This window comes from Bombina bombina, chromosome 1 (assembly GCF_027579735.1).
Source record: "Bombina bombina isolate aBomBom1 chromosome 1, aBomBom1.pri, whole genome shotgun sequence".
NCBI lineage: Eukaryota > Metazoa > Chordata > Amphibia > Anura > Bombinatoridae > Bombina > Bombina bombina.
The window spans coordinates 325901250-325926307 of record NC_069499.1 but is presented as its reverse complement, the minus strand read 5'-3'; the positions used below and the strand labels follow the sequence as shown (position 1 = coordinate 325926307).

Here is a 25058-nt window from a genome sequence, read left to right as displayed (position 1 = left end):
TCATCCGTGTACTTTAGCTTTGGTATTGGTATTCCATAAGTAATGGATGACCCGTGGACTGACTACACTTAACAAGAGAAAACATCATTTATGCTTACCTGATAAATTTATTTCTCTTGTAGTGTAGTCAGTCCACGGCCCGCCCTGTCTTTAAGGCAGACCTAAATTTTAATTAAACTCCAGTCACCACTGCACCCTATGGTTTCTCCTTTCTCGTCTGGTTTTGGTCGAATGACTGAATATGACATGTGAGGGGAGGAGCTATATAGCAGCTCTGCTTGGGTGATTCTCTTGCAGCTTCCTGTTAGGAAGAGATATATTCCATAAGTAATGGATGACCCGTGGACTGACTACACTACAAGAGAAATAAATTTATCAGGTAAGCATAAATGATGTTTTTTCCCTGTGGGCTGTTAGGCTCGCGGGGGCTGAAAATGCTTCATTTTATTGCGTCATTTTTGGCGCAGACTTTTTTGGCGCAAATTTTTTTTTCTCATTTCCGGCGTCATACTTGTTGCCGGAAGTTGCGCCATGTTTTTGACGTTTTTTGCGCCAAAAATGTCGGCGTCACCGGATGTGGCGTCATTTTGGCGCCAAAAGCATTTAGGCGCCAAATAATGTGGGCGTCTTTTTTGGCGCTAAAAAATATGGGCGTCTTTATTGTCTCCACATTATTTAAGTCTAGTTGTTTATTTGCTCCTGGTTGCTTGAAGCTTGTTCATTGGCATTTTTTCCCATTCCTGAAACTGTCATTTAAGGAATTTGATCAATTTTGCTTTATATGTTGTTTTTTCTATTACATATTGCAAGATGTCTCAGATTGACCCTGAATCAGAAGCTACTTCTGGAAAATCGCTGCCTGATGCTGGATCTACCAAAGTTAAGTGTATTTGCTGTAAGCTTGTGGTAACTGTTCCTCCGGCTGTTGTTTGTGATGAATGTCATGATAAACTTGCTAATGCAGATAACATTTCCTTTAGTAATGCTCCATTACCTGTTGCTGTTCCATCAACATCTAATACTCAGAGTGTTCCTGTTAATATAAGAGATTTTGTTTCTAAATCTATTAGGAAGGCTATGTCTGTTATTCCTCCTTCCAGTAAACGTAAAAGATCTTTTAAAACTTTTCATTTTTCAGATGAATTTTTAAATGAACATCATCATTCTGATTCTGTTTCTGATGATGATTTGTCTGGTTCAGAGGATTCTGTTTCAGAGATTGACACTGATAAATCTTCATATTTATTTAAAATGGAATTTATTCGTTCTTTACTTAAAGAAGTCTTAATTGCATTAGAAATAGAGGAATCTGGTCCTCTTGTTACTAAATCTAAACGTTTAAACACAGTTTTTAAATCTCCTGAAGTTATTCCGGAGGTTTTTCCCGTCCCTGATGCTATTTCTGAAGTAATTTCCAGGGAATGGAATAATTTGGGTAATTCATTTACTCCTTCTAAACGGTTTAAGAAATTATATCCTGTGCCATCTGACAGATTAGAGTTTTGGGATAAAATCCCTAAGGTTGATGGGGCTATCTCTACTCTTGCTAAACGTACTACTATTCCTACGGCAGATAGTACTTCCTTTAAAGATCCTTTAGATAGGAAAATTGAATCCTTTCTAAGGAAAGCATATTTATGTTCAGGTAATCTTCTTAGGCCTGCTATATCTTTGGCGGATGTTGCTGCAGCTTCAACTTTCTTTCATGTAATTAACAAGAGTCCATGAGCTAGTGACGTATGGGATATACATTCCTACCAGGAGGGGCAAAGTTTCCCAAACCTTAAAATGCCTATAAATACACCCCTCACCACACCCACAAATCAGTTTTACAAACTTTGCCTCCAAGGGAGGTGGTGAAGTAAGTTTGTGCTAGATTCTACGTTGATATGCGCTCTGCAGCAAGTTGGAGCCCGGTTTTCCTCTCAGCGTGCAGTGAATGTCAGAGGGATGTGAAGAGAGTATTGCCTATTGAATGCAGTGATCTCCTTCTACGGGGTCTATTTCATAAGGTTCTCTGTTATCGGTCGTAGAGATTCATCTCTTACCTCCCTTTTCAGATCGACGATATACTCTTATATTTACCATTTCCTCTACTGATTCTCGTTTCAGTACTGGTTTGGCTTTCTACAAACATGTAGATGAGTGTCCTGGGGTAAGTAAGTCTTATTTTCTGTGACACTCTAAGCTATGGTTGGGCACTTTATTTATAAAGTTCTAAATATATGTATTCAAACATTTATTTGCCTTGACTCAGAATGTTCAACTTTCCTTATTTCCAGACAGTCAGTTTCATATTTGGGATTATGCATTGAATTATCATATTTTTTCTTACCTCAAAAATTTGACTTTTTTCCCTGTGGGCTGTTAGGCTCGCGGGGGCTGAAAATGCTTCATTTTATTGCGTCATTTTTGGCGCGGACTTTTTTGGCGCAAAAATTCTTTTCCGTTTCCGGCGTCATACGTGTCACCGGAAGTTGCGTCATTTTTTGACGTTATTTTGCGCCAAAAATGTCGGCGTTCCGGATGTGGCGTCATTTTTGGCGCCAAAAGCATTTAGGCGCCAAATAATGTGGGCGTCTTATTTGGCGCTAAAAAATATGGGCGTCGCTTTTGTCTCCACATTATTTCAGTCTCATTTTTCATTTGCTTCTGGTTGCTAGAAGCTTGATGTTTGGCATTTTTTCCCATTCCTGAAACTGTCTTATAAGGAATTTGATCTATTTTGCTTTATATGTTGTTTTTTCTCTTACATATTGCAAGATGTCTCACGTTGCATCTGAGCCAGAAGATACTACAGGAAAACCACTGCCTGCTGGATCTACCAAAGCTAAGTGTATCTGCTGTAAACTTTTGGTAGCTATTCCTCCAGCTGTTGTTTGTAATAATTGTCATGACAAACTTGTTAAAGCAGATAATATTTCCTTTAGTGATGTACCATTGCCTGTTGCAGTTCCCTCAACATCTAAGGTGCAGAATGTTCCTGATAACATAAGAGATTTTGTTTCTGAATCCATAAAGAAGGCTTTGTCTGTTATTTCTCCTTCTAGTAAACGTAAAAAGTCTTTTAAATCTTCCCTCTCTACAGATGAATTTTTAAATGAACACCATCATTCTGATTCTTTGGACTCTTCTGGTTCAGAGGATTCTATCTCAGAGATTGATGCTGATAAATCTTCATATTTATTTAAGATGGAATTTATTCGCTCTTTACTTAAAGAAGTACTAATTGCTTTAGAAATAGAGGATTCTAGTCCTCTTGATACTAATTCTATACGTTTGGATAAGGTTTTTAAAGCTCCTGCGGTTATTCCAGAAGTCTTTCCTGTTCCTAATGCTATTTCTGCTGTAATTTCCAAGGAATGGGATAAATTGGGTAATTCATTTACTCCTTCTAAACGTTTTAAGCAATTATATCCTGTTCCGCCTGACAGGTTAGAATTTTGGGACAAAATCCCTAAAGTTGATGGAGCTATTTCTACCCTTGCTAAACGTACTACCATTCCTACGTCAGATGGTACCTCGTTTAAGGATCCTTTAGATAGAAAAATTGAATCTTTTCTAAGAAAAGCTTATCTATGTTCAGGTAATCTTCTTAGACCTGCTATATCATTGGCTGATGTTGCTGCAGCTTCAACTTTTTGGTTGGAAACTCTAGCGCAACAAGTAACAAATCGTGATTCTCATGATATTATTATTCTTCTCCAGCATGCTAATAATTTCATCTGTGATGCCATTTTTGATATTATTAGAGTTGATGTTAGGTTTATGTCTCTGGCTATCTTAGCCAGAAGAGCTTTATGGCTTAAGACCTGGAATGCTGATATGGCTTCTAAATCAACTCTACTTTCCATTTCTTTCCAGGGAAACAAATTATTTGGTTCTCAGTTGGATTCTATTATTTCAACTTTTACTGGTGGGAAAGGAACTTTTTTACCACAGGATAAAAAGTCTAAAGGTAAAAACAGGGCTAACAATCGTTTTCGTTCCTTTCGTTTCAACAAAGAACAAAAGCCTGATCCTTCGTCCTCAGGAGCAGTTTCAGTTTGGAAACCATCTCCAGTCTGGAATAAATCCAAGCCTGCTAGAAAGGCAAAGCCTGCTTCTAAGTTCACATGAAGGTACGGCCCTCATTCCAGTTCAGCTGGTAGGGGGCAGGTTACGTTTTTTCAAAGAAATTTGGATCAATTCTGTTCACAATCTTTGGATTCAGAACATTGTTTCAGAAGGGTACAGAATTGGTTTCAAGATGAGACCTCCTGCAAAGAGATTTTTTCTTTCCCATGTCCCAGTAAATCCAGTGAAAGCTCAAGCATTTCTGAATTGTGTTTCAGATCTAGAGTTGGCTGGAGTAATTATGCCAGTTCCAGTTCCGGAACAGGGGATGGGGTTTTATTCAAATCTCTTCATTATACCAAAGAAGGAGAATTCCTTCAGACCAGTTCTGGATCTAAAATTATTGAATCGTTATGTAAGGATACCAACGTTCAAGATGGTAACTGTAAGGACTATATTGCCTTTTGTTCAGCAAGGGAATTATATGTCCACAATAGATTTACAGGATGCATATCTGCATATTCCGATTCATCCAGATCATTATCAGTTCCTGAGATTCTCTTTTCTAGACAAGCATTACCAATTTGTGGCTCTACCGTTTGGCCTTGCTACAGCTCCAAGAATTTTCACAAAGATTCTCGGTGCCCTTCTGTCTGTAATCAGAGAACAGGGTATTGTGGTATTTCCTTATTTGGACGATATCTTGGTACTTGCTCAGTCTTTACATTTAGCAGAGTCTCATACGAATCGACTTGTGTTGTTTCTTCAAGATCATGGTTGGAGGATCAATTTACCAAAAAGTTCTTTGATTCCTCAAACAAGGGTAACCTTTCTGGGTTTCCAGATAGATTCAGTGTCCATGACTCTGTCTTTAACAGACAAGAGACGTCTAAAATTGATTACAGCTTGTCGAAACCTTCAGTCTCAATCATTCCCTTCGGTAGCCTTATGCATGGAAATTCTAGGTCTTATGACTGCTGCATCGGACGCGATCCCCTTTGCTCGTTTTCACATGCGACCTCTTCAGCTCTGTATGCTGAACCAATGGTGCAGGGATTACACGAAGATATATCAATTAATATCTTTAAAACCGATTGTTCGACACTCTCTAACGTGGTGGACAGATCACCTTCGTTTAATTCAGGGGGCTTCTTTTGTTCTTCCGACCTGGACTGTAATTTCAACAGATGCAAGTCTCACAGGTTGGGGAGCTGTGTGGGGATCTCTGACGGCACAAGGAGTTTGGGAATCTCAGGAGGTGAGATTACCGATCAATATCTTGGAACTCCGTGCAGTTTTCAGAGCTCTTCAGTTTTGGCCTCTTCTGAAGAGAGAATCGTTCATTTGTTTTCAGACAGACAATGTCACAACTGTGGCATACATCAATCATCAAGGAGGGACTCACAGTCCTCTGGCTATGAAAGAAGTATCTCGAATTTTGGTTTGGGCGGAATCCAGCTCCTGTCTAATCTCTGCGGTTCATATCCCAGGTGTAGACAATTGGGAAGCGGATTATCTCAGTCGCCAAACGTTGCATCCGGGCGAATGGTCTCTTCACCCAGAGGTATTTCTTCAGATTGTTCAAATGTGGGGGCTCCCAGAGATAGATCTGATGGCCTCTCATCTAAACAAGAAACTTCCCAGGTATCTGTCCAGATCCCGGGATCCTCAGGCGGAGGCAGTGGATGCATTATCACTTCCTTGGAAGTATCATCCTGCCTATATCTTTCCGCCTCTAGTTCTTCTTCCAAGAGTAATCTCCAAGATTCTGAGGGAATGCTCGTTTGTTCTGCTAATAGCTCCGGCATGGCCTCACAGGTTTTGGTATGCGGATCTTGTCCGGATGGCATCTTGCCAACCATGGACTCTTCCGTTAAGACCAGACCTTCTGTCACAAGGTCCTTTTTTCCATCCGGATCTGAAATCCTTAAATTTAAAGGTATGGAGATTGAACGCTTGATTCTTGGTCAAAGAGGTTTCTCTGACTCCGTGATTAATACTATGTTACAGGCTCGTAAATCTGTATCTCGAGAGATATATTATAGAGTCTGGAAGACTTATATTTCTTGGTGTCTTTCTCATCATTTTTCTTGGCATTCTTTTAGAATACCGAGAATTTTACAGTTTCTTCAGGATGGTTTAGATAAGGGTTTGTCCGCAAGTTCTTTGAAAGGACAAATCTCCGCTCTTTCTGTTCTTTTTCACAGAAAGATTGCTATTCTTCCTGATATTCATTGTTTTGTACAAGCTTTGGTTCGTATAAAACCTGTCATTAAGTCAATTTCTCCTCCTTGGAGTTTGAATTTGGTTCTGGGAGCTCTTCAAGCTCCTCCGTTTGAACCTATGCATTCATTGGACATTAAATTACTTTCTTGGAAAGTTTTGTTCCTTTTGGCCATCTCTTCTGCTAGAAGAGTTTCTGAATTATCTGCTCTTTCTTGTGAGTCTCCTTTTCTGATTTTTCATCAGGATAAGGCGGTGTTGCGAACTTCTTTTCAATTTTTACCTAAAGTTGTGAATTCCAACAACATTAGTAGAGAAATTGTGGTTCCTTCATTATGTCCTAATCCTAAGAATTCTAAGGAGAAATCGTTGCATTCTTTGGATGTTGTTAGAGCTTTGAAATATTATGTTGAAGCTACGAAATCTTTCCGTAAGACTTCTAGTCTATTTGTTATCTTTTCCGGTTCTAGGAAAGGCCAGAAAGCTTCTGCCATTTCTTTGGCATCTTGGTTGAAATCTTTAATTCATCTTGCCTATGTTGAGTCGGGTAAAATTCCGCCTCAGAGAATTACAGCTCATTCTACTAGGTCAGTATCTACTTCCTGGGCGTTTAGGAATGAAGCTTCGGTTGACCAGATCTGCAAAGCAGCAACTTGGTCCTCTTTGAATACTTTTACTAAATTCTACCATTTTGATGTATTTTCTTCTTCTGAAGCAGTTTTTGGTAGAAAAGTTCTTCAGGCAGCGGTTTCAGTTTGAATCTTCTGCTTATGTTTTTTGTTAAACTTTATTTTGGGTGTGGATTATTTTCAGCAGGAATTGGCTGTCTTTATTTTATCCCTCCCTCTCTAGTGACTCTTGTGTGGAAAGATCCACATCTTGGGTAGTCATTATCCCATACGTCACTAGCTCATGGACTCTTGTTAATTACATGAAAGAAAACATAATTTATGTAAGAACTTAACTGATAAATTCATTTCTTTCATATTAACAAGAGTCCATGAGGCCCACCCTTTTTTGTGGTGGTTATGATTTTTTTGTATAAAGCACAATTCTTCCAATTCCTTATTTTATATGCTTCGCACTTTTTTTCTTATCACCCCACTTCTTGGCTATTCGTTAAACTGATTTGTGGGTGTGGTGAGGGGTGTATTTATAGGCATTTTAAGGTTTGGGAAACTTTGCCCCTCCTGGTAGGAATGTATATCCCATACGTCACTAGCTCATGGACTCTTGTTAATATGAAAGAAATGAATTTATCAGGTAAGTTCTTACATAAATTATGTTTTTTGGTTGGAGGCTTTAGCACAACAAGTAACAGATCATAATTCTCATAGCATTGTTAATCTTCTTCAACATGCTAATAACTTTATTTGTGATGCCATCTTTGACATCATTAGGGTTGATGTCAGGTATATGTCTTTAGCTATTTTAGCTAGAAGAGCTTTATGGCTTAAAATCTTGGAATACAGATATGTCTTCTAAGTCAACTTTGCTTTCCCTTTCTTTCCAAGGTAATAAATTGTTTGGTTCACAGTTGGATTCTATTATTTCAACTGTTACTGGGGGGAAAGGAACTTTTTTACCACAGGATAAAAAAATCTAAAGGTAAATATAGGGCTGCTAATCGTTTTCGTTCCTTTCGTCACATTAAGGAACAAAAGCCTGATCCTTCCCCTACAGAAACAGTATCAGTTTGGAAACCATCTCCAGTCTGGAATAAATCCAAGCCTTTTAGAAAGCAAAAGCCAGCTCCCAAGTCCACATGAAGGTGCAGCCCTCATTCCAGCCCAGCTGGTAGGGGGCAGATTACGATTTTTCAAAGAAATTTGGATCAATTCGATTCACAGTCTTTGAATTCAGAACATTGTTTCACAAGGGTACAGAATAGGTTTCAAGATAAGGCCCCCTGCAAGCAGATTTTTTCTTTCTCACGTCCCTTTAAATCCAGTGAAGGCTCAAGCGTTTCTGAAATGTGTTTGAGATCTAGAGTTGGCTGGAGTAATTATGCCAGTTCCAGTTTTGGAACAGGGTCTGGGGTTTTACTCAAATCTATTCATTGTTCCAAAGAAGGAGAATTCCTTCAGACCGGTATTGGATCTAAAAATATTGAATAGTTATGTAAGAATACCAACATTCAAAATGGTAACTATAAGGACTATTCTGCCTTTTGTTCAGCAAGGGCATTATATGTCCACAATAGATTTACAGGATGCATATCTGCATATTCCGATTCATCCAGATCATTTTCAGTTTCTGAGATTCTCTTTTCTAGACAAGCATTACCAGTTTGTAGCTCTGCCGTTTGGCCTAGCAACATCTCCAAGGATTTTTACAAAGGTTCTCGGTGCCCTACTATCTGTATTCAGAGAACAGGGTATTGTGGTATTTCCTTATTTGGACGATATCTTGGTACTTGCTCAGTCTTCACATTTAGCAAAATCTCATACGATTCGACTCGTATTGTTTCTTCAAGAACATGGTTGGAGGATCAATTTACCAAAGAGTTCGTTGATTCCTCAGACGAGGGTAACCTTTTTAGGTTTCCAGATAGATTCAGTGTCCATGACTTTGTCTCTGACGGACAAGAGACGTCTGAAATTGGTTTCAGCTTGTCAAAACCTTCAGTCTCAATCATTCCCTTCGGTAGCTTTATGCATGGAAATTCTAGGTCTTATGACTGCTGCATCGGACGCGATCCCCTTTGCTCGTTTTCACATGCGACCTCTTCAGCTCTGTATGCTGAACCAGTGGTGCAGGGATTATACAAAGATATCACAATTAATATCTTTAAAACCGAATGTACGACACTCTCTGACGTCGTGGTTAGACCACCATCGTTTAGTTCAGGGGGCTTCTTTTGTTCTTCCGACCTGGACTGTGATCTCAACAGATGCAAGTCTGACAGGTTGGGGAGCTGTATGGGGGTCTCTGACAGCACAGGGGGTTTGGGAATCTCAGGAGGCGAGATTACCAATCAACATTTTGGAACTCCGCGCGATTTTCAGAGCTCTTCAGTCGTGGCCTCTTCTAAAGAGAGAGTCGTTCATTTGTTTTCAGACGGACAATGTCATAACCGTGGCATATGTCAATCATCAAGGAGGGACTCACAGTCCTCTGGCTATGAAAGAAGTATCTCGAATACTTGTATGGGCGGAATCCAGCTCCTGTCTAATTTCTGCGGTTCACATCCCAGGTATAGACAATTGGGAAGCGGATTATCTCAGTCGCCAAACATTACATCCGGGCGAATGATCTCTTCACCCAGAAGTATTTCTTCAGATTGTTCAAATCTGGGGACTTCCAGAAATAGATCTGATGGCTTCTCATCTAAACAAGAAGCTTCCCAGGTATCTGTCCAGATCCAGGGATCCTCAGGCGGAAGCAGTGGATGCATTGTCACTTCCTTGGAAGTATCATCCTGCCTATATCTTTCCGCCTCTAGTTCTTCTTCCAAGAGTGATTTCCAAGATTTTAAAGGAGCGTTCGTTTGTTCTGCTGGTGGCTCCAGCATGGCCTCACAGGTTTTGGTATGTGAATCTTGTTCGGATGGCTACTTGCCATCCATGGACTCTTCCGTTAAGACCAGACCTTCTATCGCAAGGTCCTTTTTTCCATCAGGATCTCAAATCCTTAAATTTGAAGGTATGGAGATTGAACGCTTGATTCTCAGTCATAGAGGTTTCTCTGACTCCGTAAATTAATACTATGTTACAGGCTCGTAAAACTGTATCTAGGAAGATATATTATCGAGTCTGGAAGACTTACATCTCTTGGTGCTCTTCTCATCATTTTTCTTGGCATTCTTTTAGAATTCCTAGAATTTTACAATTTCTTCAGGATGGTCTGGATAAAGGTTTGTCTGCAAGTTCTTTGAAAGTACAAATTTCTGCTCTTTCTGTGTTTCACAGAAAGATTGCTAATCTTCCTGATATTCATTGTTTTGTTCAGACTTTGGTTCGTATCAAACCTGTCATTAAGTCAATCTCTCCTCCTTGGAGTTTGAATTTGGTTCTGAGGGCTTTACAAGCTCCTCCGTTTGAACCTATGCATTCTTTGGACATTAAATTACTTTCTTGGAAAGTCTTGTTCCTTTTGGCCATCTCTTCTGCTAGAAGAGTTTCAGAGTTGTCTGCTCTTTCTTGTGATTCTCCTTTTCTGATTTTTCATCAGGATAAGGCAGTGTTGCGAACTTCATTTAAATTTTTACCTAAGGTTGTGAACTCTAACAACATTAGTAGAGAAATTGGGGTTCCTTCATTGTGTCCTAATCCTAAGAATTCTAAGGAAAGATCGTTGCATTCTTTGGATGTAGTTAGAGCTTTGAAATATTATGTTGAAGCTACTAAGGATTTCCGAAAGACTTCTAGTCTATTTGTTGTATTTTCCGGTTCTAGGAAAGGTCAGAAGGCTTCTACCATTTATTTGGCATCTTGGTTAAAATCTTTGATTCATCATGCTTATGTCGAGTCGGGTAAAACTCTGCCTCAAAGGATTACAGCTCATTCTACTAGGTCAGTTTCTACTTCCTGGGTGTTTAGGAATGAAGCTTCGGTTGATCAGATTTGCAAAGCAGCCACTTTGTCTTCTTTGCATACTTTTACTAAATTCTACCATTTTGATGTGTTTTCTTCTTCTGAAGCAGTTTTTGGTAGAAAAGTACTTCAGGCAGCTGTTTCAGTTTGATTCTTCTGCTTATAATTTCAGTTTTTTTCATTATAAGATTTAAACTTTGTTTTGGGGTGTGGATTATTTTTTTCAGCGGAATTGGCTGTCTTTATTTTATCCCTCCCTCTCTAGTGACTCTTGCGTGGAAGCTCCACATCTTGGGTATTTATTATCCCATACGTCACTAGCTCATGGACTCTTGCTAATTACATGAAAGAAAACATAATTTATGTAAGAACTTACCTGATAAATTCATTTCTTTCATATTAGCAAGAGTCCATGAGGCCCACCCTTTTTTGTGGTGGTTATGATTTTTTTGTATAAAGCACAATTATTCCAATTCCTTATTTTTTATGCTTTTGCACTTTTTTCTTATCACCCCACTTCTTGGCTATTCGTTAAACTGATTTGTGGGTGTGGTGAGGGGTGTATTTATAGGCATTTTGAGGTTTGGGAAACTTTGCCCCTCCTGGTAGGAATGTATATCCCATACGTCACTAGCTCATGGACTCTTGCTAATATGAAAGAAATGAATTTATCAGGTAAGTTCTTACATAAATTATGTTTTTCTCCACTTTTAAAGATCTTTTCTGATTGATTTATAGAGTGGTGTATAATTAGATTTGTATAAGTGTTGGACTTGGGGTGTCAAATATACTCCTAAGTATTTTAAAGATTGTTTAAGTTGTCGCAACTCAAAATTAATTTCTATCAATTTCTTTGTATGTTGGGTTATTTCGATTGGTAGTATTTTGTATTTATCTAAATTGACTCGATATCCTGAGATTGTTGAGAATCTATTGATTACCTCGTATAAGTTAGGTAAGGACAAGAGTGGCTTGGTCAAAGTAAGTAGTACAAAAAGAAAATGAACAAGTGAAGGGGAGCCGTATATCAATTAATAAAAATGTTTTTTGGTTTTAAAAATTAGAGAATTGAAAAAAATTGAAAAAAATATTGAAAAAAAAAAATATATATATTAAAAAAGTGCTTTTAATCGTATTACAACGTGATAGCTAAACTGATATTGAAAATACAAAATTTGTATATGTTAACTGATGAGTGTGGTGGTAAGAAAATAGAATTGTGGAGGTTAATATATGTAATAAAAAGAAAGGTAAGACATGGGTAGTGTACAAAATGTGACAATTTTTATATTGTACAATGTAGCAGATACAAGTTGAAACAATTACAAGTTGCAAAAAATACAGGAATACAAGAAATATGCTGGTTTAAAAAATGACAAATTAAAAAGACATTAAATACATATTTACACACTGTATATGTGGCTTGTGTGTATCTCACTGCAGTGGATAAAAAATGGATAAAAAGGTTTTTTATAAAAAAAGCTTTTGTAAAAAATTGTATAATACAGCCAAGGTAAGGTAGTATTTATAAGGGCGGTTGATTATTAGGACAGTGCCTTTTAAACACTTTTTAACACTTTTTTTAAAAGTACCTTAGAAAGTAGTGGTTCCCAAAACTACTTAGTGGTATAGTGGGATCCGTTGAAAGACATTCATGTGGATATGCTATTAGTAATAGCTAAAAAGGGTTCTTTTGTAGATGGTGGTGGTCTCAATACTATTTATCAGTATGGACTCCGGTCTGGTAACAGGTATCTAATTCCAAATGGAGTTTTCTTTGTTAAAAAGTCTTGTGGGTTTTTCTATAACTTGCGGTGTCCCAATACTCTCTGTCAGTATGGACTGTAGTTTGCAGATGAAGTAGAAAATTCTTTAGGTGTTCCTGTGTCCCAATACTCTCTGTCAGTATGGACTTCTGGATCCTTAGCTGAACTAGTATATAGCAGCACCAGTATGTAGTAGCAGTTGGATTTCTTAGGTGAACCTGTGTATAGCAGCACCAGTAATGTAGCAGCAGTAAGTAGTAAGTAGTACATCATCTGCAAAGAGAGTCAACTTACACTCCTAATTATTTATTTTGACTACTGAAATATCTGGATTGGATCTAATTCTAGCCGCCAAGGGCTCAATACATTTTGAGGGGACAGTGTGCAGCCCTGGCTTGTGCCATTTAAGATTGGAAATGGTTTGGATTTGTAGTCATTAGAGGACACCTGCGCAGTCGGAGATGCATATATAGCTCGTAAGGCTGTAATGAAGGGGCCTCCCAAATTTATGTGTGTCAGAGTTGTCATCATGTAACGCCAGTCCACTCTATTAAACGCCTTCTCCGCGTCCAACGAGAGAAGGAAAGAAGGCGTTTTTGACTCATTGAAATAGTGTATAATATTTATCAAGCGTCTGAGGTTATCTGGGGCGTCTCTGTCTTTAATAAAGCCCACCTGATCCTTGTGGATCAGACTAGGTAGGATATGGGTGAGTCTATTGGCCAGAACCTTAGTGAAAATCTTCAAGTCTTGATTTATTAGGGAAATTGTGCGGTAATTGGAACATTTCTTGGGGTCCTTGTCAGGTTTGGGTATATTAATTATCTTGGCTTGCAGAAGTTCAGAGGGAATCGGGTTTCCCTCCATAATACAATTGCAAAATTTAGTCAGGTGAGGAATAAGGCTATTTCTAAATAACATAGTATTCTCCAGGGAAGCCATCTGGACCAGTGGCCTTCCCTGGCTTCAGGGCTCTAATAGCAAGAACCACTTCTAATTTTGTTATAGAGTAATTTTAATGTTTTTTTTATCTTCCTCTAACAACCTTTCCAAAGGAATGGCGTCTAAGAATTCTCTTGTAGATTTCGCTACCTGCGGTGTGTGGTCTGTCCATTTTATAAAGAATGAAGCAAATTAGATAACAGAAGTAAATTGAAATGTTGTTTAAAATTGTATTCTCTATCTGAATCATCAACTAAATATTTTGGGTTTCATGTACCTTTTAATTATTTATTATGGCAATAATAATTTAATCCTGTAATTTAGCCCTAAAAATTAAATGTTCCAATTCTGAGGATTGGATGTACACCTAACAGGATTCACAAGCCTAAGCCTGGCACATATTTGCCCCTAATTGGCCTCAGCAGAGAATATCACATAACAAACTGCAAAAGTCTAGATTGGCATCTTCAAGTAAGAAAGTTAGTGGGTAAAGTTTGACTGCTGTAAAACAATTGCAACAAACAAGGTGCTAGAGCATTGACATGTTTCCACAATCACTTAGTATGTAAATATTGTAACTATATGGTGTTCACTGTCCCTTTTAATTTATATACAGATTATTCATAACTTTTCTGCTGTTGGTCTGATGTATGTTGGCAGCTTTTGAGTTAATTGAGCATGAATTCACTTAATTATCTTTCCGTTTACTGTAGGTTATTTCCAGTTTTGCCAGGAAATGGAAGAGTGATCCAGGATGACATCATTTTGGGAGGATATTTAATTCCTAAAGGGGTAAGTACTCGGTGTAATTAGATAGAAGCATATGTATGTGAATACCTAGTAACAGGACAAAATAAGGACAATATTTACAAAACCATGCAAGAATTTATAAATATTTATTTATCTTACCCATCAAAAAAGTCAGAATATGCAACAGAAACCGTTAAGCAAGAATTAGAAGCAGCATACAAACACCAGCTGTGAAATATCAGTAACAAGCCTTCAATAATACAGCACAGTAACACTGAGTAATGATTCTTTAATATCTGCTCCTAAGGCTTTACCCTATGTGATTCCCCTTACTTCACTGCTGTATCCAGGAATAGTAGGTGGAACAACATAACAAGACAACCCGCCAATCCTGGTATCACTCCTCTTAGTTGATTGCATAGTCTCCCACCAAGTGAGATCATTCCAAAACATGGAAACAACTTGCTTTAATTGTGTTGTCACAAAGAAATAATTTTAGAAGATAAAACCACATTTAAAAAACAAACAAACACTTTTCAATAACATCTTTCAAATTCCTTGCCCTGTGAGCTGTCATAAAGGTGCATAAAGTGCAAATAGTTATATGGAAGCAATACAATAGAGCATTTTCTAAGTGTTTAACCCTTGCAAAAGGGTTGTCATCCTTCTATTATCAAATTTACTTTGCACTTTTAGTATCCTTTGTTAAAAAGCATATGTACAAATTCTCAGCAGCAGCAACTCGCTACTGGGAGTTAGCTAGTAATTGCTGGCTACACACATTAGTGGCCAGGAGTTGAATCCCAGGAGTAATGGCGTGTGGACTCTCACCACCTTATGAAATAAATATATATCTATATTTTCTTCTTAAACAGGGAGAGTCCACAGCTGCATTCATTACTTTTGGGAATTCAGAACATGGCCTCCAGGAGGAGGCAAAGACACCACAGCCAAAGGCTTAAATACCTCCCACAGTTCCCTCATCCCCCAGTCATTCTTTGCCTTTCGTCACAGGAGGTTGGCAGAGAATTGTCAGAAGATTAAAGATAGTCTCTTATGGAGGGAAGTACTCTTCGAAATGGGTCTGGAGTTTTAAGTAGTCCTGTCAGCCTCTCAGTGAGAGCATGGATGAAAGTTAGAGTCTGGAGATGCAGGGAGAGTCTTTCTGCGCAACCATCCCGATTCATATTAACAGCTCCTTAGCAATCAGCGTTGATGAGTTTAATGTAAACAAAGAAGTCAGGGTCTCTGTGGGACTCCTTTATCTTAGGAATCGAGGATTAATATCTCCTGAGGGGGATTATTGAACGGGGGGGGGGGATTTTAAATATAGACAAGTGATGAACTTTACACCTCACTCCAGATATAGCCTCCTTTGCTAGTGTAGTCCTCTCACAATTGACTACACAGTGTTTTAAAAAATGGAAAAGGTAATAAAGGGGCGCTAAAAAGCAATCTGGATATTTGCAAAAAGATTAATCCTTACTAATGTGTATAAAATTTAGTATGTGTGATAATCCTAAAATGATTTCTCTTGTAAAGGTGTATCCAGTCCACGGGTTCATCCATTACTTGTGGGATATTCTCCTTCCCAACAGGAAGCTGCAAGAGGACACCCACAGCAGAGCTGTCTATATAGCGCCTCCCCTAACTGCCACCCCAAGTCATTCTCTTGCAGCTCTCGACAAGAAAGGAAGTATCAAGAGATATGTGGTGACTTAGTGTAGTTTTTATCTTCAATCAAGAGTTTGTTATTTTTAAACGGTACCGGCGTTGTACTGTTTTACTCTCTGGCAGAAATTGGAAGAATAATTCTGCCTGGAGGTTTGATGATCTTAGCGGTTTGTAACTAAGGTCCATTGCTATTCTCACACATAACTGAAGAGTATGGAAAGAAAGCTTCAGTTGGGGGGACGGTCTGCAGATTACCTGCTTTGAGGTATGTTCAGTATATTTTCTTCTAGAGAGATGATAAGGTCTAGAAAATGCTGACAGTGCCCGGTATATTTGAGGTAAGCCTGATACAGTGATTTAACAACGACTGGGATCATGCTTGCAAAAAAGGGTAATATTTATGTTAATTCTCATATTACTTAGTGTAAAAACGTTTGTATGGTTTATAGAAAAAACGTTTTCTCTTGTTAAGTGTAGTCAGTCCACGGGTCATCCATTACTTATGGAATATATCTCTTCCTAACAGGAAGCTGCAAGAGGATCACACAGCAGAGCTGCTATATAGCTCCTCCCCTCACATGTCATATTCAGTCATTCTCTTGCAGCCTAACTAGATAGGTCGCTGTGAGAGGTCTGTGGTGTTTTTTAACTTAGTTTATTTCTACAATCAAAAGTTTGTTATTTTAAATGGCACCGGAGTGTGCTGTTTATTCTCAGGCAGCATTAGAAGAAGAATCTGCCTGCGTTTTCTATGATCTTAGCAGACGTAACTAAGATCCACTGGCTGTTCTCATCTGAGGAGTGAGGTAACTTCAGAGAAGGGGAATAGCATGCAGGGCCCCCCTGCAAATGAGGTATGTGCAGTAATTATTTTTCTGAGGAATGGAATTGACTGAGAAAATACTGCTGATACCAATGTAAAGTAAGTTCAGCCTTAAATGCAGTGATAGCGACTGGTATTAGGCTGATGAGTGTGTGTACACTGAATGTATTTTTCTAAGGAATGGAATTGACTCTGAAAATACTGTTAATACTGAAATAATGTATGAGCCTTAACTGCAGTAAAAGCGACTGGTAGCAGGCTTATTAATAACAATTCATAACTTTTCAAATGTATGTTTAAAACGTTTACTGGCATGTTAATCGTTTTTTGTGAGGTACTTGGTGATAAAACTTATTGGGGCATGATTTTTACCACATGGCCATCTTTGTTTTCTGCATAGAAACAGTTTTCTGAGCTTCCCCACTGTTGTAATATGAGTGGTAGGGGCCTATTTTAGCGCTTTTTTGCGCAGTAAAAATTCAGTCACAATCTGTCTACTTCATCCTCCATGATCCAGATCGTCTCTAGAGAGCTCAGGGGTCTTCAAAATTCATTTTGAGGGAGGTAATCAGTCACAGCAGACCTGTGACAGTGTGTTTTGACTGTGAGAAAAACGTTAATTATTAAATTGTTAATCCGTTTTTGGGTATTAAGATTGCGCCTGTCACTGCTGCGGCGGCATTCTGGTTTGAGTCTCTGGAAGAGGCCATTCGCACAGCTCCATTGGATGAAATTATGAACAAGCTTAAAACACTTAAGCTAGCTAACGCATTTGTTTCTGATGCCGTCGTACATTTAACCAAACTTACGGCTAAGAACTCCGGATTCGCCATCCAAGCGCGCAGAGCGCTATGGCTTAAATCCTGGTCAGCTGACGTGACTTCTAAATCTAAATTGCTTAATATTCCTTTCAAAGGGCAGACCTTATTCGGGCCCGGCTTGAAAGAAATTATAGCTGACATTACGGGAGGTAAGGGCCATGCTCTACCTCAGGACAGGGCCAAATCAAAGGCCAAACAGTCTAATTTTCGTGCCTTTCCTAACTTCAAGGCTGGAGCAGCATCAACTTCCTCCGCTCCAAAACAGGAAGGAGCTGTTGCTCGTTACAGGCAGGGCTGGAAAGTTAACCAGTCCTGGAACAAGGGCAAGCAGGCCAAGAAACCTGCTGCTGCCTCCAAGATAGCATGAAGAGAGGGCCCCCTATCCTGAAACGGATCTAGTGGGGGGCAGACTTTCTCTCTTCGCCCAGGCTTGGGCAAGAGATGTCCAGGATCCCTGGGCGTTGGAGATCATATCTCAGGGATATCTCCTGGACTTCAAAACTTCTCCTCCACGAGGGAGATTTCATCTTTCAAGGTTATCAGCAAACCAAATAAAGAAAGAGGCGTTTCTACGCTGTGTACAAGACCTTTTACTAATGGGGGTGATCCACCCAGTTCCGCGGACGGAACACGGGCAGGGATTCTATTCAAATCTATTTGTGGTTCCCAAGAAAGAGGGAACCTTCAGACCAATCTTGGACTTAAAAATCCTAAACAAATTTCTAAGAGTTCCATCATTCAAAATGGAAACTATTCGAACCATCCTTCCCATGATCCAAGAGGGTCAGTACATGACCACAGTGGATTTAAAGGATGCCTACCTTCACATACCGATTCACAAGGATCATTATCGGTACCTAAGATTTGCTTTCCTAGACAGGCATTACCAGTTTGTAGCTCTTCCCTTCGGATTAGCTACGGCTCCAAGAATCTTTACCAAAGTTCTGGGCTCACTTCTGGCGGTACTAAGACCGCGAGGCATAGCGGTGACTCCGTACCTAGACGACATTCTGATACAAGCGTCAAGTTTCTCCAACATAGGTGTGTCCGGTCCACGGCGTCATCCTTACTTGTGGGATATTCTCTTCCCCAACAGGAAATGGCAAAGAGCCCAGCAAAGCTGGTCACATGATCCCTCCTAGGCTCCGCCTACCCCAGTCATTCTCTTTGCCGTTGTACAGGCAACATCTCCACGGAGATGGCTTAGAGTTTTTTAGTGTTTAACTGTAGTTTTTATTATTCAATCAAGAGTTTGTTATTTTAAAATAGTGCTGGTATGTACTATTTACTCAGAAACAGAAAAGAGATGAAGATTTCTGTTTGTATGAGGAAAATGATTTTAGCAACCGTCACTAAAATCCATGGCTGTTCCACACAGGACTGTTGAGAGCAATTAACTTCAGTTGGGGGAACAGTGTGCAGACTTTTGCTGCTTGAGGTATGACACATTCTAACAAGACGATGTAATGCTGGAAGCTGTCATTTTCCCTATGGGATCCGGTAAGCCATGTTTATTACGATCGTAAATAAGGGCTTCAAAAAGGGCTTATTAAGACTGTGGACTTTTTCTGGGCTAAATCGATTCATTATTAACACATATTTAGCCTTGAGGAATCATTTTATCTGGGTATTTTGATATAATAATATCGGCAGGCACTGTTTTAGACACCTTATTCTTTAGGGGCTTTCCCAAAGCATAGGCAGAGCCTCATTTTCGCGCCGGTGTTGCGCACTTGTTTTTGAGAGGCATGGCATGCAGTCGCATGTGAGAGGAGCTCTGATACTTAGAAAAGACTTTCTGAAGGCGTCATTTGGTATCGTATTCCCCTTGGGGCTTGGTTGGGTCTCAGCAAAGCAGATACCAGGGACTGTAAAGGGGTTAAAGTTCAAAACGGCTCCGGTTCCGTTATTTTAAGGGTTAAAGCTTCCAAATTTGGTGTGCAATACTTTTAAGGCTTTAAGACACTGTGGTGAAAATTTGGTGAATTTTGAACAATTCCTTCATGTTTTTTCGCAATTGCAGTAATAAAGTGTGTTCAGTTTAAAATTTAAAGTGACAGTAACGGTTTTATTTTAAAACGTTTTTTGTACTTTGTTATCAAGTTTATGCCTGTTTAACATGTCTGAACTACCAGATAGACTGTGTTCTGAATGTGGGGAAGCCAGAATTCCTATTCATTTAAATAAATGTGATTTATGTGATAATGACAATGATGCCCAAGATGATTCCTCAAGTGAGGGGAGTAAGCATGGTACTGCATCATTCCCTCCTTCGTCTACACGAGTCTTGCCCACTCAGGAGGCCCCTAGTACATCTAGCGCGCCAATACTCCTTACTATGCAACAATTAACGGCTGTAATGGATAATTCTGTCAAAAACATTTTAGCCAAAATGAACCCTTATCAGCGTAAGCGCGACTGCTCTGTTTTAGATACTGAAGAGCATGACGACGCTGATAACAATATTTCTGAAGGGCCCCCAACCCAGTCTGATGGGGCCAGGGAGGTTTTGTCTGAGGGAGAAATTACTGATTCAGGGAACATTTCTCAACAAGCTGAACCTGATGTGATTGCATTTAAATTTAAGTTGGAACATCTCCGCATTCTGCTTAAGGAGGTATTATCCACTCTGGATGATTGTGACAAGTTGGTCATCCCAGAGAAACTATGTAAAATGGACAAGTTCCTAGAGGTGCCGGGGCTCCCAGAAGCTTTTCCTATACCCAAGCGGGTGGCGGACATTGTTAATAAAGAATGGGAAAGGCCCGGTATTCCTTTCGTCCCTCCCCCCATATTTAAAAAATTGTTTCCTATGGTCGACCCCAGAAAGGACTTATGGCAGACAGTCCCCAAGGTCGAGGGAGCGGTTTCCACTTTAAACAAACGCACCACTATACCCATAGAGGATAGTTGTGCTTTCAAAGATCCTATGGATAAAAAATTAGAAGGTTTGCTTAAAAAGATGTTTGTTCAGCAGGGTTACCTTCTACAACCAATTTCATGCATTGTCCCTGTCGCTACAGCCGCATGTTTCTGGTTCGATGAGCTGATAAAGGCGGTCGATAGTGATTCTCCTCCTTATGAGGAGATTATGGACAGAATCAATGCTCTCAAATTGGCTAATTCTTTCACCCTAGACGCCACTTTGCAATTGGCTAGGTTAGCGGCTAAGAATTCTGGGTTTGCTATTGTGGCGCGCAGAGCGCTTTGGTTGAAATCTTGGTCGGCTGATGCGTCTTCCAAGAACAAGCTACTTAACATTCCTTTCTCCAACATAGGTGTGTCCGGTCCACGGCGTCATCCTTACTTGTGGGATATTCTCTTCCCCAACAGGAAATGGCAAAGAGCCCAGCAAAGCTGGTCACATGATCCCTCCTAGGCTCCGCCTACCCCAGTCATTCTCTTTGCCGTTGTACAGGCAACATCTCCACGGAGATGGCTTAGAGTTTTTTAGTGTTTAACTGTAGTTTTTCATTATTCAATCAAGAGTTTGTTATTTTCAAATAGTGCTGGTACGTACTATTTACTCAGAAACAGAAAAGAGATGAAGAATTCTGTTTGTATGAGGAAAATGATTTTAGCAACCGTAACTAAAATCCATGGCTGTTCCACACAGGACTGTTGAGAGCAATTAACTTCAGTTGGGGGAACAGTTTGCAGTCCTTTGCTGCTTGAGGTATGACACATTCTAACAAGACGATGTAATGCTGGAAGCTGTCATTTTCCCTATGGGATCCGGTAAGCCATGTTTATTACGATTGTAAATAAGGGCTTCACAAGGGCTTATTTAGACTGTAGACATTTTTTGGGCTAAATCGATTGATATTAACACTTATTTAGCCTTGAGGAATCGTTTATTCTGGGTATTTTGATATAATAATATCGGCAGGCACTGTTTTAGACACCTTATTCTTTAGGGGCTTTCCCAAAGCATAGGCAGAGTCTCATTTTCGCGCCGGTGTTGCGCACTTGTTTTTGAGAGGCATGGCATGCAGTCGCATGTGAGAGGAGCTCTGATTCTTATAAAAGACTTCTGAAGGCATCATTTGGTATCGTATTCCCCTTGGGTTTGGTTGGGTCTCAGCAAAGCAGATACCAGGGACTGTAAAGGGGTTAAAGCTTAAAACGGCTCCGGTTCCGTTATTTTAAGGGTTAAAGCTTCCAAAATTGGTGTGCAATATTTTCAAGGCTTTAAGACACTGTGGTGAAAGTTTGGTGAATTTTGAACAATTCCTTCATGTTTTTTCGCAATTGCAGTAATAAAGTGTGTTCAGTTTAAAATTTAAAGTGACAGTAACGGTTTTATTTCAAAACGTTTTTTGTACTTTCTTATCAAGTTTATGCCTGTTTAACATGTCTGAACTACCAGATAGACTGTGTTCTGAATGTGGGGAAGCCAGAATTCCTATTCATTTAAATAAATGTGATTTATGTGATAATGACAATGATGCCCAAGATGATTCCTCAAGTGAGGGGAGTAAGCATGGTACTGCATCATTCCCTCCTTCGTCTACACGAGTCTTGCCCACTCAGGAGGCCCCTAGTACATCTAGCGCGCCAATACTCCTTACTATGCAACAATTAACGGCTGTAATGGATAATTCTGTCAAAAACATTTTAGCCAAAATGAACCCTTGTCAGCGTAAGCGTGGATGCTCTGTTTTAGTTACTGAAGAGCATGACGACGCTGATATTAATATCTCTGAAGGGCCCCTAACCCAATCTGAGGGGGCCAGGGAGGTTTTGTCTGAGGGAGAAATTACTGATTTAGGGAACATTTCTCAGCAGGCTGAATCTGATGTGATTACTTTTAAATTTAAATTGGAACATCTCCGCATTTTGCTTAAGGAGGTATTATCCACTCTGGATGATTGTGAAAATTTGGTCATCCCAGAGAAACTATGTAAAATGGACAAGTTCCTAGAGGTGCCGGGGCTCCCAGAAGCTTTTCCTATACCCAAGCGGGTGGCGGACATTGTTAATAAAGAATGGGAAAGGCCCGGTATTCCTTTCGTCCCTCCCCCCATATTTAAAAAATTGTTTCCTATGGTCGACCCCAGAAAGGACTTATGGCAGTCAGTCCCCAAGGTCGAGGGAGCGGTTTCTACTTTAAACAAACGCACCACTATTCCCATAGAGGATAGTTGTGCTTTCAAAGATCCTATGGATAAAAAATTAGAAGGTTTGCTTAAAAAGATGTTTGTTCAGCAGGGTTACCTTCTACAACCCATTTCATGCATTGTCCCTGTCACTACAGCCGCATATTTCTGGTTTGATGAACTGATTAAGGTGCTCGATAGTGACTCTCCTCCTTATGAGGAGATTATGGACAGAGTCAATGCTCTCAAATTGGCTAATTCTTTCACTCTAGACGCCTCTTTGCAATTGGCTAAGTTAGCGGCTAAGAATTCTGGGTTTGCTATTGTGGCGCGCAGAGCGCTTTGGTTGAAATCTTGGTCGGCTGATGCGTCTTCCAAGAACAAGCTACTAAACATTCCTTTCAAGGGGAAAACGCTGTTTGGTCCTGACTTGAAAGAGATTATCTCTGATATCACTGGGGGTAAGGGCCATGCCCTTCCTCAGGATCGGCCTTTCAAGGCAAAAAATAGACCTAATTTTCGTCCCTTTCGTAAAAACGGACCAGCCCAAGGTGCTACGTCCTCTAAGCAAGAGGGTAATACCTCTCAGGCCAAGCCAGCTTGGAGACCAATGCAAGGCTGGAACAAGGGAAAGCAGGCAAAGAAACCTGCCACTGCTACCAAGACAGCATGAAATATCGGCCCCCGATCCGGGACCGGATCTGGTGGGGGGCAGACTCTCTCTCTTCGCTCAGGCTTGGGCAAGAGATGTTCTGGATCCTTGGGCGCTAGAAATAGTCTCCCAGGGTTATCTTCTGGAATTCAAGGGACTTCCCCCAAGGGGAAGGTTCCACAGGTCTCAGTTGTCTTCAGACCACATAAAAAGACAGGCGTTCTTACATTGTGTAGAAGACCTGTTAAAAATGGGAGTGATTCATCCTGTTCCATTGAGAGAACAAGGGATGGGGTTCTACTCCAATCTGTTCATAGTTCCCAAAAAAGAGGGAACGTTCAGACCAATCCTAGATCTCAAGATCTTAAACAAATTTCTCAAGGTCCCATCGTTCAAGATGGAAACCATTCGAACTATCCTTCCTTCCATCCAGGAAGGTCAATTCATGACCACGGTGGATTTAAAGGATGCGTATCTACATATTCCTATCCACAAGGAACATCATCGGTTCCTAAGGTTTGCATTCCTGGACAAACATTACCAGTTCGTGGCGCTTCCTTTCGGATTAGCCACTGCTCCAAGGATTTTCACAAAGGTACTAGGGTCCCTTCTAGCTGTGCTAAGACCAAGGGGCATTGCAGTAGTACCTTACCTGGACGACATTCTGATTCAAGCGTCGTCCCTCCCTCGAGCAAAGGCTCACACGGACATCGTCCTGGCCTTTCTCAGATCGCACGGCTGGAAAGTGAACGTGGAAAAGAGTTCTCTATCCCCGTCAACAAGGGTTCCCTTCTTGGGAACAATTATAGACTCCTCAGAAATGAGGATTTTTCTAACAGAGGCCAGAAAGACAAAGCTTCTGGACTCTTGTCGAATACTTCATTCCGTTCCTCTTCCTTCCGTAGCTCAGTGCATGGAAGTGATCGGGTTGATGGTAGCGGCAATGGACATAGTTCCTTTTGCGCGCATTCATCTAAGACCATTACAACTGTGCATGCTCAGTCAGTGGAATGGGGACTATACAGACTTGTCTCCAAAGATACAAGTAAATCAGAGGACCAGAGACTCACTCCGTTGGTGGCTGTCCCTGGACAACCTGTCACGAGGGATGACATTCCACAGACCAGAGTGGGTCATTGTCACGACCGACGCCAGTCTGATGGGCTGGGGCGCGGTCTGGGGTTCCCTGAAAGCTCAGGGTCTTTGGTCTCGGGAAGAATCTCTTCTACCGATAAATATTCTGGAACTGAGAGCGATATTCAATGCTCTCAAGGCTTGGCCTCAGCTAGCGAGGACCAAGTTCATACGTTTTCAATCAGACAACATGACGACTGTTGCGTACATCAACCATCAGGGGGGAACAAGGAGTTCCCTAGCGATGGAAGAAGTGACCAAGATTATTCTATGGGCGGAGTCTCACTCCTGCCACCTGTCTGCTATCCACATCCCGGGAGTGGAAAATTGGGAAGCGGATTTTCTGAGTCGTCAGACATTGCATCCGGGGGAGTGGGAACTCCATCCGGAAATCTTTGCCCAAGTCACTCAACTTTGGGGCATTCCAGACATGGATCTGATGGCCTCTCGTCAGAACTTCAAAGTTCCTTGCTACGGGTCCAGATCCAGGGATCCCAAGGCGGCTCTAGTGGATGCACTAGTAGCACCTTGGACCTTCAAACTAGCTTATGTGTTCCCGCCGTTTCCTCTCATCCCCAGGCTG

General features: G+C 40.4%; 1 protein-coding gene across 1 annotated transcript in view; it reads left to right on the top strand.

The window, feature by feature from the left end:
* The window catches only part of LOC128645254 (cytochrome P450 27C1), a 570060-nt gene that overhangs the window by 332839 nt on the left and 212163 nt on the right, over nucleotides 1–25058 (top strand). The window contains exon 7 of the mRNA XM_053698100.1: nucleotides 14236–14314. Coding sequence (XP_053554075.1) covers nucleotides 14236–14314 — 79 coding nt within the window. The remainder of the gene's footprint in view (nucleotides 1–14235; nucleotides 14315–25058) is intronic.